General features: G+C 36.3%; 3 protein-coding genes across 3 annotated transcripts; 2 read left to right on the top strand and 1 right to left on the bottom strand.

Moving 5' to 3' along the window:
* Positions 1-3,048: 3,048 nt before the first annotated feature.
* Positions 3,049-3,446, top strand: K441DRAFT_656765 (uncharacterized protein; the record flags this gene model as incomplete). Its single annotated transcript, XM_067648058.1, is given in 2 exon segments — positions 3,049-3,233; positions 3,247-3,446. Coding segments are annotated over 2 exon segments (156 nt in total), but the record flags the coding sequence as incomplete, so codon positions are not given.
* Positions 3,438-4,539, bottom strand: K441DRAFT_656763 (uncharacterized protein; the record flags this gene model as incomplete). Its single annotated transcript, XM_067648057.1, has 3 exons — positions 3,438-3,529; positions 3,569-3,632; positions 3,696-4,539. A coding segment is annotated over one exon (720 nt), but the record flags the coding sequence as incomplete, so codon positions are not given.
* A 5,766-nt stretch (positions 4,540-10,305) lies between these two features.
* Positions 10,306-10,605, top strand: K441DRAFT_551231 (P-loop containing nucleoside triphosphate hydrolase protein; the record flags this gene model as incomplete). Its single annotated transcript, XM_067643089.1, has 1 exon — positions 10,306-10,605. A coding segment is annotated over one exon (300 nt), but the record flags the coding sequence as incomplete, so codon positions are not given.
* Between the last annotated feature and the right edge of the window lie 3,810 nt (positions 10,606-14,415).

Here is a 14,415-nt window from a genome sequence, read left to right as displayed (position 1 = left end):
TTAAATAGGATAGCGGTAAGTAGTTCTTCGTACGCTATAGACAGTATATATACTAACATTTATAAAGAAACTAATATATATTTAATAAATACATCTGTAGAAAAATCTCTACCTTACCCCTGACCTACTAAACGTCAATATCCGCCGAAGAGAAAAGATGTTAACCTATAATTGTACCGTTTATCTATATTATATAAAGCCCTTAATGCGCGAGTTAGTATTCTAGAGGAGATATTTAGGCTATCGCCCACGATATAAGTGGACGAAGTCGCCTTCACTAAGGCCGTTACTGGTCGTATTCTTGCCCTTAAGCATTATATAGGAGCTAGATATTTTTAATCCCCGAAGTTAAAAGGAGAGTAGGATTGTCCTATTAAAGATTGTAACAAAAATTACTAGCGTCTAGATTTATATTATAAGTATATTAAAACTTTANAGGGGTTTAGNCATAAGATTNTAANGNGTTATNTTAACNAGGATACGTNTCTNNNNTANNGCCACTAATTTAACTCTCCTACTAGTCTTCTTTAATATAAGCGGAAAGCTTATAGTATAAAAGCTTTATCGCGGACTTAAATGTTTACACTATTTATAATATACATTAAGAAGAGTACGTCGTAAGATTATATTATTTTAGAAATGCTTATAGAGATATAGACTCGTAACTGGCGGAGGCTAGTAGTTAAATAAAACAAACGGAAGACTTCACTATTTACACGCCTTATATAGACTCGTCAAAACCTAGCTTTAATGGCGGTAGCTAAGGAGAATCCATTTCTCTAAGCGCTGAAATGGGCCCCTTAACTTTAAAAGCCGAAGATAGCACTTAAATGCCTATCCCAACGTCTTTTATAGGAGGAGACTTTAAATTCACTATAGTACTAAGCACTGCGCTATATGCGATTAAACCTAAAGCATAAGAAGGTAAAAGGGTGTTTAAGTTCTCTATGGCACTAAGCGCTACTAAAGAGAGTTTCGGATTTACTATAGATCTATATACTAATTTTTCTGTTAAACCTAAAGCTGGAAGGGACTTTAGGTTAGGGTCACTAAGTGCTAATATGGTTAGGTTTAGTAGAAATGGTGTTAAAGGGGATATTAGATATATAGCTCTATATATAGAGTTTCTGGCAGGTAAACCGGGGGGTTATAGTAAGGGAATTTTTAAATTTAGGACGAAACCTTACGCCGCTAACGTTTCCTTTATAAATCTTATATTTGGAGCGGGCTAGGGTTAATAGGCACAGCTTTAGGACTCTTAGTAAAGAGATTAGATAAAATATCTCTTAAATAACATAAACTAGTTGCGTCTTGCTACCTATTAAGTAGGCTTATTTCCATTCCATATATAATAAATTACTATTACTTTCCCTTCTCTAACAATAGGAGTTGGACTTAATCGTCTTAGCTACCTATTATAAATAATACTAATTTTAATAAGAGCTGGCTTAATCAGTAGGCGTAATTACTTACATATCCCCTCCGCATGCTTTAATAATGGATATTTTATTAGTCTCTTCCTTTTAAAGGGCTAGGTCATACTACACAATCTATCTCTAATTAGTGTCTCCTCTAAGATAATAGTAACTAATAGTAATAATATTATTGTTATTAGCTAGCTGTTTCTAATCCGCTAATTATCTAATTATAAGTGTGGTATATTAAGGGAAATCGTGTTCTTTAATATATAAGACTTAAAAACCACCGTCCCTAGCAGAACTAATAAAGGCATTTATAAACTTTAAAGGTATTAGTAAGCAGAGCTTTTTTTCCTTAAAGGAAAGAAAACTGGCATAACCTTATTCTCGTTGATTTGCGGCCACTTTAGAATAGCATCAGTTGCACCTTTAAGAACTACAATGCCTTAATCTCGCAGAAGCTGCAAGACAAGATAGGTAGAGTTCTTATCGGATAGGTCTAGTAACTACTTCTCCTAGTGTCTATAGACTTTAAGGGCAAGGGAGCTTATATCTTTAACTTAGAGAAAATCTTAACCTTTATATAACGCGATTTAAATTTAGGGCTAGTTGCTTTACTAATGCTAAGAGAACCAGAAAACTAAACACGTAAACAAGAGCAAAATTTAATTAAGAAACAACCTATACCCTAATAAAGCTTTTATTTGTCTGACTATAAGGCGCTCCCTATATATTATATATTTAGTAATATACTCTTAGTTCTTATTACTATATACTAGGTATATAACTACCTAGCGTATTATATCCGACTATTAAAAAATATTCACGGCGGAGTTATTTATTACTATTTAAAATAGCATTTTCTAGTAATTAGCTTAGTATTCTGTAATTATCTAGCTATATATATATTACTGACCTTATTTTAATTTTAGTGTATCTAATTAATCTAGGGTATTAGTATAATGGAGGCTTAATAACTAAAAAGCACTAAATCTATTATTGCGTCTACTCCATATATATGCACTTAAAACATAAGTTAGCCTAATAGTGCACTTAAAGAGGCGGACAGCTCTTATACGTATAAGGCAACTATTAATAGAACTTAGCCTTATGCCTAACTTATAAAAAGGATTAGAGGTTAAGCGGGACTTATTATATACCGATATATTTAGAGGAACAGTCCCTACATCAGGAAATTTTTTTTTAGGCTCGTTGTTGCAGTTTGCGGCAATTTGCGGCAAACTATACGGTCGCGGTGGGTGGATATGGTCCTTAGCGATTTGCGTAAAACGCGCATTTTGTAACAAAATTGCAGCATCCTATAGCAAATTGCAGCAAAATACTTAACCACTGTGCGAAATGTACAAAATGTACGAAATGTATAAACTGTACAAATTGTAACTATATAAATTATATTATATAATACCTAGATTATTATATATTCGCATAGATTACTATAATATTCTTTTAAATATATTTATATTATAACTATATAAAATATAGAGCTATCTACTTAGGTAGTAAGGGGGAAGCCTCTCGTAGAGGCTCTATATCGTCAATTGGCGGTATTTGCCTACCTGCCTGCCTACCTGCCTACCTACCTGCCTGCCTGCCTGCCTACCTACCTGCCTGCCTACCTACCTACCTGCCTACCTACCTGCCTACCTACCTGCCTACCTGCCTATCTATCTGTCTGTCTGTCTATACCCACCTACCTATACCTACCTATCTATGCCTACTGTCTGTACCTACCTGTCTATGCCTACTGTCTGTACCTACCTGTTTATGCCTACTGTCTGTGCCTACCTGTCTATGCCTACCGTCTATACCTACCGTCTGTACCTATCTATCTATACTACCTCTAAACGGTAGTCGTCTGGGGTGCCTCTATAGGAGGGCTTGGTTTAATTTGATTCGGTAATAGACTAATAATAAGGCTCTGGTTTGATTCGACCGATCGAATCGTTTAGTGTTTACTAGCTGGGTCGTTCGAACGGTTGGTGGTTGTCTAGCTCTGGCGACGGTCGTCTGGCTCTGGCGACGGTCGTCTAGCTCTGGCGACGGTCGTCTAGCTCTGACGACAGTCGTCTGGCTCTGGCGACGATCGTCTAGCTCTAGTGACGGTCGTCTAGATGACGATGGTCGTCTAGCTCTGGCGACGGTCGTCTGGCTCTTGCGACGGTCGTCTAGCTCTGGCGACGGTCGTCTGGCTCTTGCGACGATCGTCTAGCTCTAGTGACGGTCGTCTAGCTCTGGGGACGGTCGTCTGGCTCTGGGGACGGTTGTCTGGTTCTGGTGACGGTTATCTGGTTCTAGCGATGGTCGTCTGCTGGCTGCCGTTCTGGTGCCTCTCTAGGTAGGGAGGATATAAGGAAGGAAGGGTAAAAAATAAGGTGGCTACCTATGTGTAGAGGCTATCGGGAATATAGCGGGGACCCGATAGTAATGTGTTATGCGGAGCTTCGTGTAGAGCCTCCGTACGCAGAGCTTCGCGTAGAGCCTTGTGTAGAGCCTCCGTACGTAGAGCTTCGCGTAGAGCCTCGTGCAGAGCCTCTGTACGTAGAGCTTTGCGCAGAGTTTCGTGTAGAGCTTCGTGTAGAGCTTCGTGCAGAGCTTCGTGCAGAGTCTTAGTAGAGCTTTGTGTAGAGCTTCGTGCAGAGCTTTGTGTAGAGCTTCGTGTAGGGCTTCGTGTAGAGCTTCGTGTAGAGCTTTGTGCAGAGCCTCTGTACGTAGAGCTTTGTGTAGAGCTTCGTATAGAACTTCGTGCAGAGCTTCGTGCAGAACTTCGTGCAGAGCTTCGTGCAGAACTTCGTGTAGAGCTTCGTGTAGAGCTTCGTGCAGAGCCTCGTGCAGAGCTTCGTGCAGAGCTTTGTGTAGAACTTCGTGCAGAGCTTCGTGCAGAACTTCGTGTAGAGCTTCGTGTAGAGCTTCGTGCAGAGCCTCGTGCAGAGCTTCGTGCAGAGCCTCTGTACGCAGAGCTTCGTGCAGAGCTTCGTGTAGAACTTCGTGCAGAGCTTCGTATAGAACTTCGTGTAGAACTTCGTGCAGAGCTTCGTGTAGAACTTCGTGTAGAGCTTCGTATAGAGCTTTGTGCAGAGCTTTGTGTAGAGCTTCGTGCAAAGCTTCGTGTAAAGCTTTATGTAAAGCTTCGTGCAGAGCTTCGTGCAGAGCTTCGTGCGGAGCTTCTGCGTATTTGTAGCAATTTGCATAGGCTACTTATACGTAGCTGCGTGTTTGTAGCAAATTGCTGCGAATCGCCGCAAATTGCGACTTACGCAGGTTTTGCAGACCCCGATTTTCGCTTGCAACAACGTGCACAAAAAAAAAATCCTGATATATTCCTAGGATTACTTACCTCTAATATAAATTGTCTCTTCTAAGTTAACTACTTAGGAGTAAGGCGGCGGCTCGTTTTTATATAACCTTTCCTACTTAATAGCAGCTATTTAACTATATCTCTAACTGGTATTGATTAGTGTTTCCTAGATATTATAGAGTTTTATCCTAGGCACTAGATTTAGCTATAACTTAATATTACTTTAATACTTACTTACAGATTTTAATCCTTATTTATAATTGCTAGCTTATTTAATCTTTAATTAAGGGATAACGACTACATTAAAGCTATGGATTTAGATTCGAATGTATTTAGCTAAAAGAGGCGGTAATTACCATGTCGGCCGTAAGTAGCCGCTCTAATTTTTAGTATATCTATAATTTAGTGGTCGCGGTACGAAGGCGTCTATAATTTGGTGGTCGCGGTGCGCTACGTCTAGGATTTAGTGGTTACTGCGTAAAACGCCTCCCCTAGCCCCCTAAAGTCAGCCCATCCCGCCTGCCCCGACACATCTATAGCCTTATACTAACTTCGTTTACCTTAGGAGATAGTATACAACCCCCTAGAAAAGCATTTCTAATATTATACTAGTTCTTCTATAAGTTGCGATAGGATATTTAAGGCCACTTCCCTATAAGTTCTAGTATCGCTAGCATAGATATAAGGGCGGTAGGTTAACTAGGGCGAAGATATAATTACCTTCTCCCTTTACCGCTCTTAGTTGTTTCGGTTATAAAAATATATAATTATTAGTTTGCCTACGCTACGTATTTCTATACACAGTTCTTTTATTACTTTATACTATTCCGTATTATACTTTATTAGTACTATAAGCTAAGCCACTTTAAGGAGCATCTTTTACTTTAGGTGCTCCTCCTTTTTATTTTTCCTAAACTTATTATTAGGCTTCTTATTTAGCAGTATAAAAAGCTCCGGAAAGTCTACCTACCCTAAAACTTATTATAGCCAATAACCTAGTTGCTAGAGTCTCTATTATTACTTATATTAGTTATCTAGGTTTACAAGGCCACTATATTAAAGGAATCCACTAATAGGGAACTAGGTTATAAGTTTATGGAACTCCTACAAGCAATACCGCTAGAGCCCCTACCTAGCACGCTAGGTACTTATTGTCGCTATTTTATTCCCTTCCCTACTCCAGCCTTTTAGTATAGTGCTATTATTCTTAATATTAAGCCGACTTTTAGTACGCATCTTAACAGCTTTAGGAAGTATCTCGGTGTAGGTTCTATTTACTATAGCCTAACTTATTATAGAGTGGGAGTGGCGTATATATCTAGGCTGTAATGCATCTTCCTGGGTTATAGTAAAACAAATTTAGTTAGATAAAGCATCGCGGATAATTATACTTGGTGTAATTATTAGCTTTTTTCTAGCTATAGCAAGTTTAATTATCCTTATCTTTTCTTAGACGGATTATTACTTCTTAGTAAGTAAATTATCTAACCTCTAAAGAAATCCTCTAATATAAGGTAGTAGGTGTGCGTTATAGTGTTTACGGTAATATCTTTATCGGAATATATAGGTTTTTAGAATTATAAATTGTAGGAAAGTAACAGGATTAAAGATAGAAACCCTAATATCTGAAGCCATTTAAGTATCCGCCTCTTTGCGCCGTACTTAAGCTAGGGTGGCATCTATTATAGTATTTATGGCGTTTATAATTAGTCAAGAGCATTTTATAAAACTGTACTTATCCCTTAACTGTAAATTCGTGTCTAACCGTTATTAATAAAAACTAGCCAATTAATCGAGCCGAATTTAACGCTCCTATTATTATAGGGCTATAATTAGCATCTTAACTTATATAGCTTAGTTCTCCCTTATCTATAAGCATTAGGGATATAGGAAGGCGTATTAAGGCGAAAGTTGCTAGGGGCGGGATTTTCACACTAATTTAAGGCTTTATTGGTGGCGTCTAGGGATAGTAAGCGGGTTATGCCGGTTAGAACGGTTAGAACGGTTAAAATGGTTAAAATAGTTAAAATAGTTAAAGCGATATAATTAGTCGGAATAATTAGGTCTTCGTCTTATAACCCTACTTAAATTATATTATATCGTCCTAATCTTCCATTTTAACGCCACTATATCTTATAAGTCTAGCTAAGACGTATATACCGCTGCAGGATATATAGATAACGAATGGAAATACTTTTTAGTAAGCTATATATTATGCGCACTATAAAGTATTAGTTAATGCTAGGTAGTACTTATCGCGTAAGGAAGCTAAGGATCTTACTAAAACCTATAATTCTTAGATATAGGTTCCTCTACCTATCTAAAAGGAGGTTTAAACTTATATAGCGGACGGGCTATAAGAAGCGAACATGTCCCTAATACGTAATAAGGTTTTTCGGTGACGTATATTATAGGCTATTAAGAGCAATTTCCCTAGGGTATAATCCTAGGGCATAATTCTATCTAGTTAGTTTTAGTTATAAATAGTTAATGTAAATACTTATTTAAGTTTTAGCGTAATAAGAGGCAAGTTAATTAAACAGTTAACCTAAGATACTAGATAGGCCTTAGGATCCTATAAACTAATTAAGTATTAAACCTAAAATACCGCATAAGCTACCTTAGGACCCTATAAAGAGAGGGAATAAGTAATAAATGGCTAGGATAAGGATATATAAGGCGGGCGAAGAACCAACATAAAGCGGGTATTTAGTGGAAGGGGGATTCTGCCCTAAAGCGTTAGATTAATACCACTTAATACTAGTTTGCTATATAGCCCTCCTCTATTTACCTTATCCAAACTCCCCTAACATATATAAAATCTGCTATACACGCCTACGCTCTACTAGATATTAACTAAGAGTTGCCATTATCCTAGTCCCTATCCGTTGGATAATTTCACTCTGTATATATTCTTATCCGGTATCTAGGCCCCGATCTAATATTAGGTTTTAGTAATAATTCTACCTTATTTTTAGTTCTTTAGCTATTTAGGGAAGACTAGGTGTAAAAGGTCTAGCAAGCTGTCTTACTTAAAAATTATTATAGTAAATATATCTTATTTTATAAAACCATAAATTATGCAGCTATTTAAGACTATTATTATTATTGATTCTTGTTTAAAGTCCAATACGGTCCTCTTCTAAGTCCATGCAGACTATGTATTACCGTTAAGTTTTAGGTACAAAAAACCTCTAAGGAAGACGTAAGAGGTAATACAGCATAAACCCCTCTAGGTAGTATACCCGTACTACGTTAACGGGAGGAAAAATACCGTTAGGTTACCGTTCTGGGACGTAGTCCCTAATTGCCTATTTTACCCTATCTGCCTTTTGTACCATACTTCTATTTAAGTTTATAAATACTATAAAGTTAAGTTATCCTGCCCTTACTCCTTCTTACTACCCTATACGTATATCTCGCCTATAGTCCTCCTATTCCTTTTACTACCCCATCCTTATATGTCCCTTATTCCTTTCTATTTTCCTACTCTAGGCCTTTACCTAGCTTCCTAGTGGCTTCGTCCCTAGTTAGATGGGTTATATACCTTCTATAGTTAAGGCCTAAAGATTACTAGGTAGATTAAGGTATAAAGGGATAGAGGCGAGTAAAAGAGGCTTAGGCCTTCTACCTGCGAGGTACGGTTTAGCTACGTGTAGGTGCCGTATGGTATATATACTGTTATACCGCATAAGAAAAAGAGGGTCGCTGCCGTATATAAATGCCGTAGTTTAAGTGTGCTTAACGTGTACGTGAAATCGTGGTAGTCGTGTTCATAACCCTCCGCTGGGGCTCACCCTCCTAGCAGGAAAAAAAAATTTCGCACCGCCACCACAACGTCGCAGCGCCGACGCTGCGCTGCCGTATAAACGTCTCTGCGTTGGCTCTACTAAATCCGAAGACTAGTAGGTTCGTAGCCGTCACCTTGTATAGGTGCAGAGTCTGGTTTTAACGGCCTATTTAAGACTATTAACTATATCTATTCCGTCCTTCTAGTTGTTTCTTTCCTCTCCTATACTATACAATCTATAAGATCGCAGTTGTTACTAATTATATATAGGAAGCGGCCAACTTATATATCGTGGATAGTAGTAAAAATTGTAGCCAGCTATATAAGTATCTAAATTCTGCAACTACAAGCATATCTAATAATGGCTAGGGTATAGAAGGTATTCTCCAGGCTATATACTAGCAAATTACTCTATACGCATATATATGACGTCCCTATATAGAATTATAGTTCTATACTAATTAGACGTTTAGGTCTTTATAGAAAGTTCAATACTTATATAAAGTACTATTTAGATCCTTTTTTAACTCGAATTAATTTACCTAAGGTATTCTTATTTTAGCTCTTGCCTAATTACCTATATCCTTAAAGTCGCCTATTTTATTATCCTCGCCATTAGCTAATCAATTAACGTCTATTAAGTTATGCGCCTTATAATACCAATTTTAAGGATATTTCTATTAGTTAGGCTCTCTATTCTATATAGAATACCTTACCTAGTAAGTAAAGCGGAACCGCTACTTAAGCAGCCTTAAGCTAGTGATATTAAAAGCTAGCGGGATTATATAGAGGATCTCTTAGTAGTTATACCGTACCTATAGCCAAAGGACTTAAAAATATGGTTATTGCTTTGCCTAGTAGGTATCCTATAAATCTTAGCTAAGCTACTAGCAATATTGCCATTAATATAAACGGGTGCACTTATAAATGCTATTATAGATAGATCTGGTCTATATTCTTATCCTTTTTAAGTTATATTAACTAACTGCTAAAGGTTCTATTCCTGTTTAAGAATTTGTCTTATAGGTAATGGCGCTACTTACCTTTATTCTAAACCGGTTTAACTCGTATATAAAGGGGTACGTTATAGAATATTTAATACATAACCTAAAAGAGTACGCCTTAAGACACGTTATAATACTTTTACTAGACTTCTATAGCAATAATAGCTCTAAGGAAGTCTTAGAGGTTATAGTCTTAGAAGAATAGTATATCCATCTTACGGAGAGTCTAATCCTCAATTTAATACCTTCCGTAATTAACGTTATTACCTTTATAGTTTATTTCTTGCACTTTATCGATATATATATAGGACTTATTATAATAGGCGTAATCGTTATTTATATCTGGACTAAGCTTATTAAAAATCCTAAGCTTTTTTAATATATTAAGACTATAGTATAAATAGGTGTAAGGAGGGCTAGATTAAGTACAATATAGTTATATACTGGGATCTGGTAAAAACAGCTAATTATTAAAATTAGGAGTGGTGCGGATATTCCTCTATATTAATAGATAGTAACAAACTAGGATTACGGATAAAGTGTTTATAACTTTTTACTAGTCTATTTAGGGAGGGATTAAAAGCAATTGGCTTAGTAATTTTAGTACTAGTCTTGCTTCTTCGCCTTATATAGGATACCGTAAGTATAGGCGGCTTATTTATTTTAATTGGTTCCTAGTAAAACACATTTATATTTATAGGCTATCTTATACGAACGTATAATATACTAATAGGCTACCTTAGTATAAAAGAACGCTTTTCTAAACTTCTTTAAACTAAGCCATCTATCGTTAATAAAGAAGGAGTAATGTACCTTAAGGTTACCGCCGGCCGCGTTAAATTTAATAACGTCTCATTTTCTTACGCCGACGAGCCAGTAGTAAAGAAGATTAGTTTTATAGTCAAGGGCGGAAAGACTATTACGCTTATTGGACTAACTAGGAGCGGTAAGTCTATACTTCTTAATCTCTTAAAGCGGTTTATCGACCCTAGTAAAGGGAGCATTAAAATTAATGGCCAAAATATTAGCGATGTTATACTAAGAAGTCTGCGAGAAAATATTACAGTTATACCCTAAAACCTTAAAATACTAAGTAAGTTAATTAGGGAAATTATATTATATAGGCTCTATACTAATAATATTAAAATTGCGGAAAGTTATAAAGCCGCTTCTATATATAAACGGATTATAAGTTATAATGCTAGATATAATATAGTGGTTAGGAAAGGAGGTATTAAACTTTTAGGCGGTAAGCGTTAACGCGTTACTATCGCGAGGGCCTTTCTTAAAAATCTAAAGATTTTGCTTCTTAACGAAGCTATATCTGCTATAGATAATATAATAAAGAAATTAATTCGCGAATTACTTAAAAGTCGGGGGAAAGGTTAAATAATTTTAACTATTACTTATCGTCTTAGCATAGTTAAGGGTGCCGATAAAATTATTTTCTTAAAAAAAGGAGAGATAAAAGAAAGGGGAAGTTATACTAAGTTGCTTAACCGATATAGATTATACTATAAAATATAGATAGCGCCGGATAATATAGATAGAACGGAGGGGGTTAGAAGCTAGTATATACGCCTTATAGATAGTATATACGCCTTATAGATAGTATAGTATATATTAGTAGCTATAAAATGATATACGGCCTGTAGAATAAGAGCTTATATAATATGCCAAGACTTATACCTTTTAGGCTGCCCCGTATATCTACCTATAAATTTCTAACTTTTAGCCTTCCTGTTCTTAATCCTAGTAAAGAATATCTAGTATAGAAAATTATACGCAACTGTTAGGGCAACTTAAAAAGCTTAATCTTAGTACCGGATTTAACTAAGAAGAAAACACGCTTATTAAATCCGCCTAAAAAGATTACCCTAAGAGTTATAAACCACGTATTATAAGTTTTACTATTAGGTAATTCCATAGGCTCTATAATAACAATTTCAGCTACCGTAGTAATGTTGGATTTGCGTATGTGTCCTTCTATAATAATATTAAATAGTCTAATAAAAGGTATAGCACTATTATAACGGAGCTAGACTTAGGGAAAGGTGCCCTAATTGTAAGCATTTAATATGCGCATAGTGTAAACCTATATAGGCCTCGACTATTGTCGCTGTTTTTATAGTGCTAATATAGGCTATATAGGTTTCCCCTAATGGAAGTTATAGAGGCTAGCTACTTCTAGCCTCCCGTATCTAGTTATCTGGTCTAATATTATATAAGTCTAGCCTTTTTAATTATTAAGCTTATTGTAATCGCTGCTAGTATTACTGCGGAGATAGTTCGCTAAAACGTGGAATAATATATATGTGTAAATATAAAGCCTATATAGAATATCTAGTGGAAATGGAAAAAGAGCTAAATATAGAGTTGGATATAATAACTTGGTGCGTTATAGGTATACCATATAAAGAGTCAGATATATTAAATATAAAAACTTAGTACTATATAAGTATACCTACTTATATTTATATAGCACTGCTAATAGTAAGAGAGTATTAATGTTAAGCTAGACACAAACCTATTAAAGGACTAGTTAAAGTTTATAAATATATACACCTTTATTATTCTAGGTGCGAATATAAGTTTTATTAGGGAAGATAGCTATAATACTAATACTGGGAGCCGTAAATAAGAGGGGTAGTAGCAATAAAAATCTGGTTATAGTTTATCTTTAGTCTTAGAGTTAAAAAGCACTATATATTTGGCGCAGTTTATTAAATTAAAATTAAATAGTACTAGCTATTAGAGGATAAATTTAATACGCGCTTATAAATGCTTCTATATCTATATTCCACTACTTTAACTATTATTCCTTACTTCCTCCGTAACAATTTCCTTTAGGTACTATTAATTAATTAAGGGATTCTATAAAAAGAGCGAGCTAGGTAGTTAGGCGTAGCGCCCTCTAAACGTACAGCTAGGATTTTAATAGATTTAGCGGTTATAGCTTTAGTCCTATAAGCTAGGAGGTTATAGAAGCTAGGGGCTTATAGGAGCTAGGGGATCCTATAAGGTAGGTAATTATATAAGTAAGGTAGTTTAACCTAGCGCCCTCTAATTAATGCCTAGCGTGCAAATTGGGTATTAATGGGTTTAATAACTTCGGCTTTAATTATGCGAGCTAGATGCTCGTGGGAACTGGCCGATCCTACGAGCTAGGTGATCGTGCGAGTATAGTGCTCGTGCGAGCTGGGCAATTCTGTAAGCTAGGTAATCGTGCGAGCTGGATGCTCGTGGGAGTTGGGCGATCCTACGAGCTAGGTGATCGTGCGAGCTAGGTGACTGTGCGAGCATGGTGCTTATAGGAGCTGGGCAATCCTACGAGCTAGGTGATCGTGCGAGCTGGGCGATCGTGCGAACTGGGCGATTGTGCGAGCTGGGTAATTGTGTGAGCTAGGTGATCGTGCGAGCTGGGTGATTGTGCGAGCTGGGTGATTGTGCGAGCTGGGTGATTGTGCGAGCTGGGTGATTGTGCGAACTAGGTAATCATGCAAACTAGGTGATCGTACGAGCTAGGCAATCGTGCGAGTAGAGTAATTGTGCAAGCAGAGTGATTGTATAAGCAGGGTGATCTAACCTAGCGCCCTCTATTAACGCCTAGCATATAAATAGGAAGTAAATATTAGGAAAATACTAGAACTATAAAAAAAGGAAATATATAAGTCCTAGATCTAGAAATATTAAAGAAGTTCCTATATATATAGACTTTATAACAACTCGCACCCCCCTTATATATACTTAGAGAAGTTCCTATATAAACAGCCCTATAAGCGTAGCTATAAGTCTAAGCCCCCTTACGTAACCTAACTATCCCTCCCTACTACACCGGAATAGATAAATAACCGCTATATACTATAAATAGAGAAATAATTTAAATAAAAAGAAAATACTATAAAAAAATATGTTTATATCCTTAAGATATAAATCTATAAGTACCGTAGTCTTAAATATAACTAATAGTTGCTAACGTGGCATGCGTCTTAGGTCTATAAGAAATTTAAAAAATCCTAGGTCGTTAGTATAGATTTACCTTCTATTATTACTTTTAAGGTAGTAAATAAATTTATCTAAGTGAAAGTATAGATTATCGCGAATGCTTTATAGCTTGCTATAAGTTAAGTAGGCAGAGACTCTGGTAGGAGTAGTAAAATATTATTTTGTTTCGTGATAGGCTAAATAAAGAGAGGCTAAAGTTTTAACCCTTTTACCAGCTTTTATTAGAACTCTTCTTTACATATAGATTTAAGACTATAAAGTTAAGGCCACCGTATTTAACCGTCGCCTATATAGCCTTGTTGCTTAACACCTCTCTATTGCTATCTGCCCCTATTTTTTAATCTTTAGTGCTAAAACCATTTTCTCCGCTATATAATGTCTCTGCGTTACTTTCGCAACTAGTCTACGCCTTTACGTCGCTGTTGTTATCTCTAAAGTCGGGTTCTCTATCTATAAATACCTATTTAGTAGCTAGCAATTTAGGGATAGTATACTTATAGGTACTTAATAGTTGCGGGATACTACTTAAGGAGTTATAGTTAATGCTGTTGGGATATAGAATATGTTTATAGACCTTTAAGTACCGGCTGCTTAGCGCCTTAAGTAAAAGATCTCCCCTAACGCAAGGCAGATTAATAGGAGTTAATTACTACCCGTATAAGGCGGAGCGCTTATAAAGGGCTTAGCTATAATGCTAATTAAACCACCTTATAGGCACTAATAGCTTCTTTGCTATAGATGGGGGGTTAATATATAAGATTAACTGGCTAGGATAAGTGTACTACTTAGGTAGTGTCTTGCCCCGGGAAGAATAGGTGTCAGAAGTAGATTATATAATGCTATTTCTGCTAAAAGAGGCGTTATTAGGGGTTATTGTTAACT

The sequence above is a fragment of the Cenococcum geophilum genome (genome assembly GCF_001692895.1).
Source record: "Cenococcum geophilum 1.58 unplaced genomic scaffold K441scaffold_12, whole genome shotgun sequence".
NCBI lineage: Eukaryota > Fungi > Ascomycota > Dothideomycetes > Gloniales > Gloniaceae > Cenococcum > Cenococcum geophilum.
Note: the sequence above shows the minus strand (reverse complement) of the source record. Positions and strands in the feature narration are given on the sequence as shown.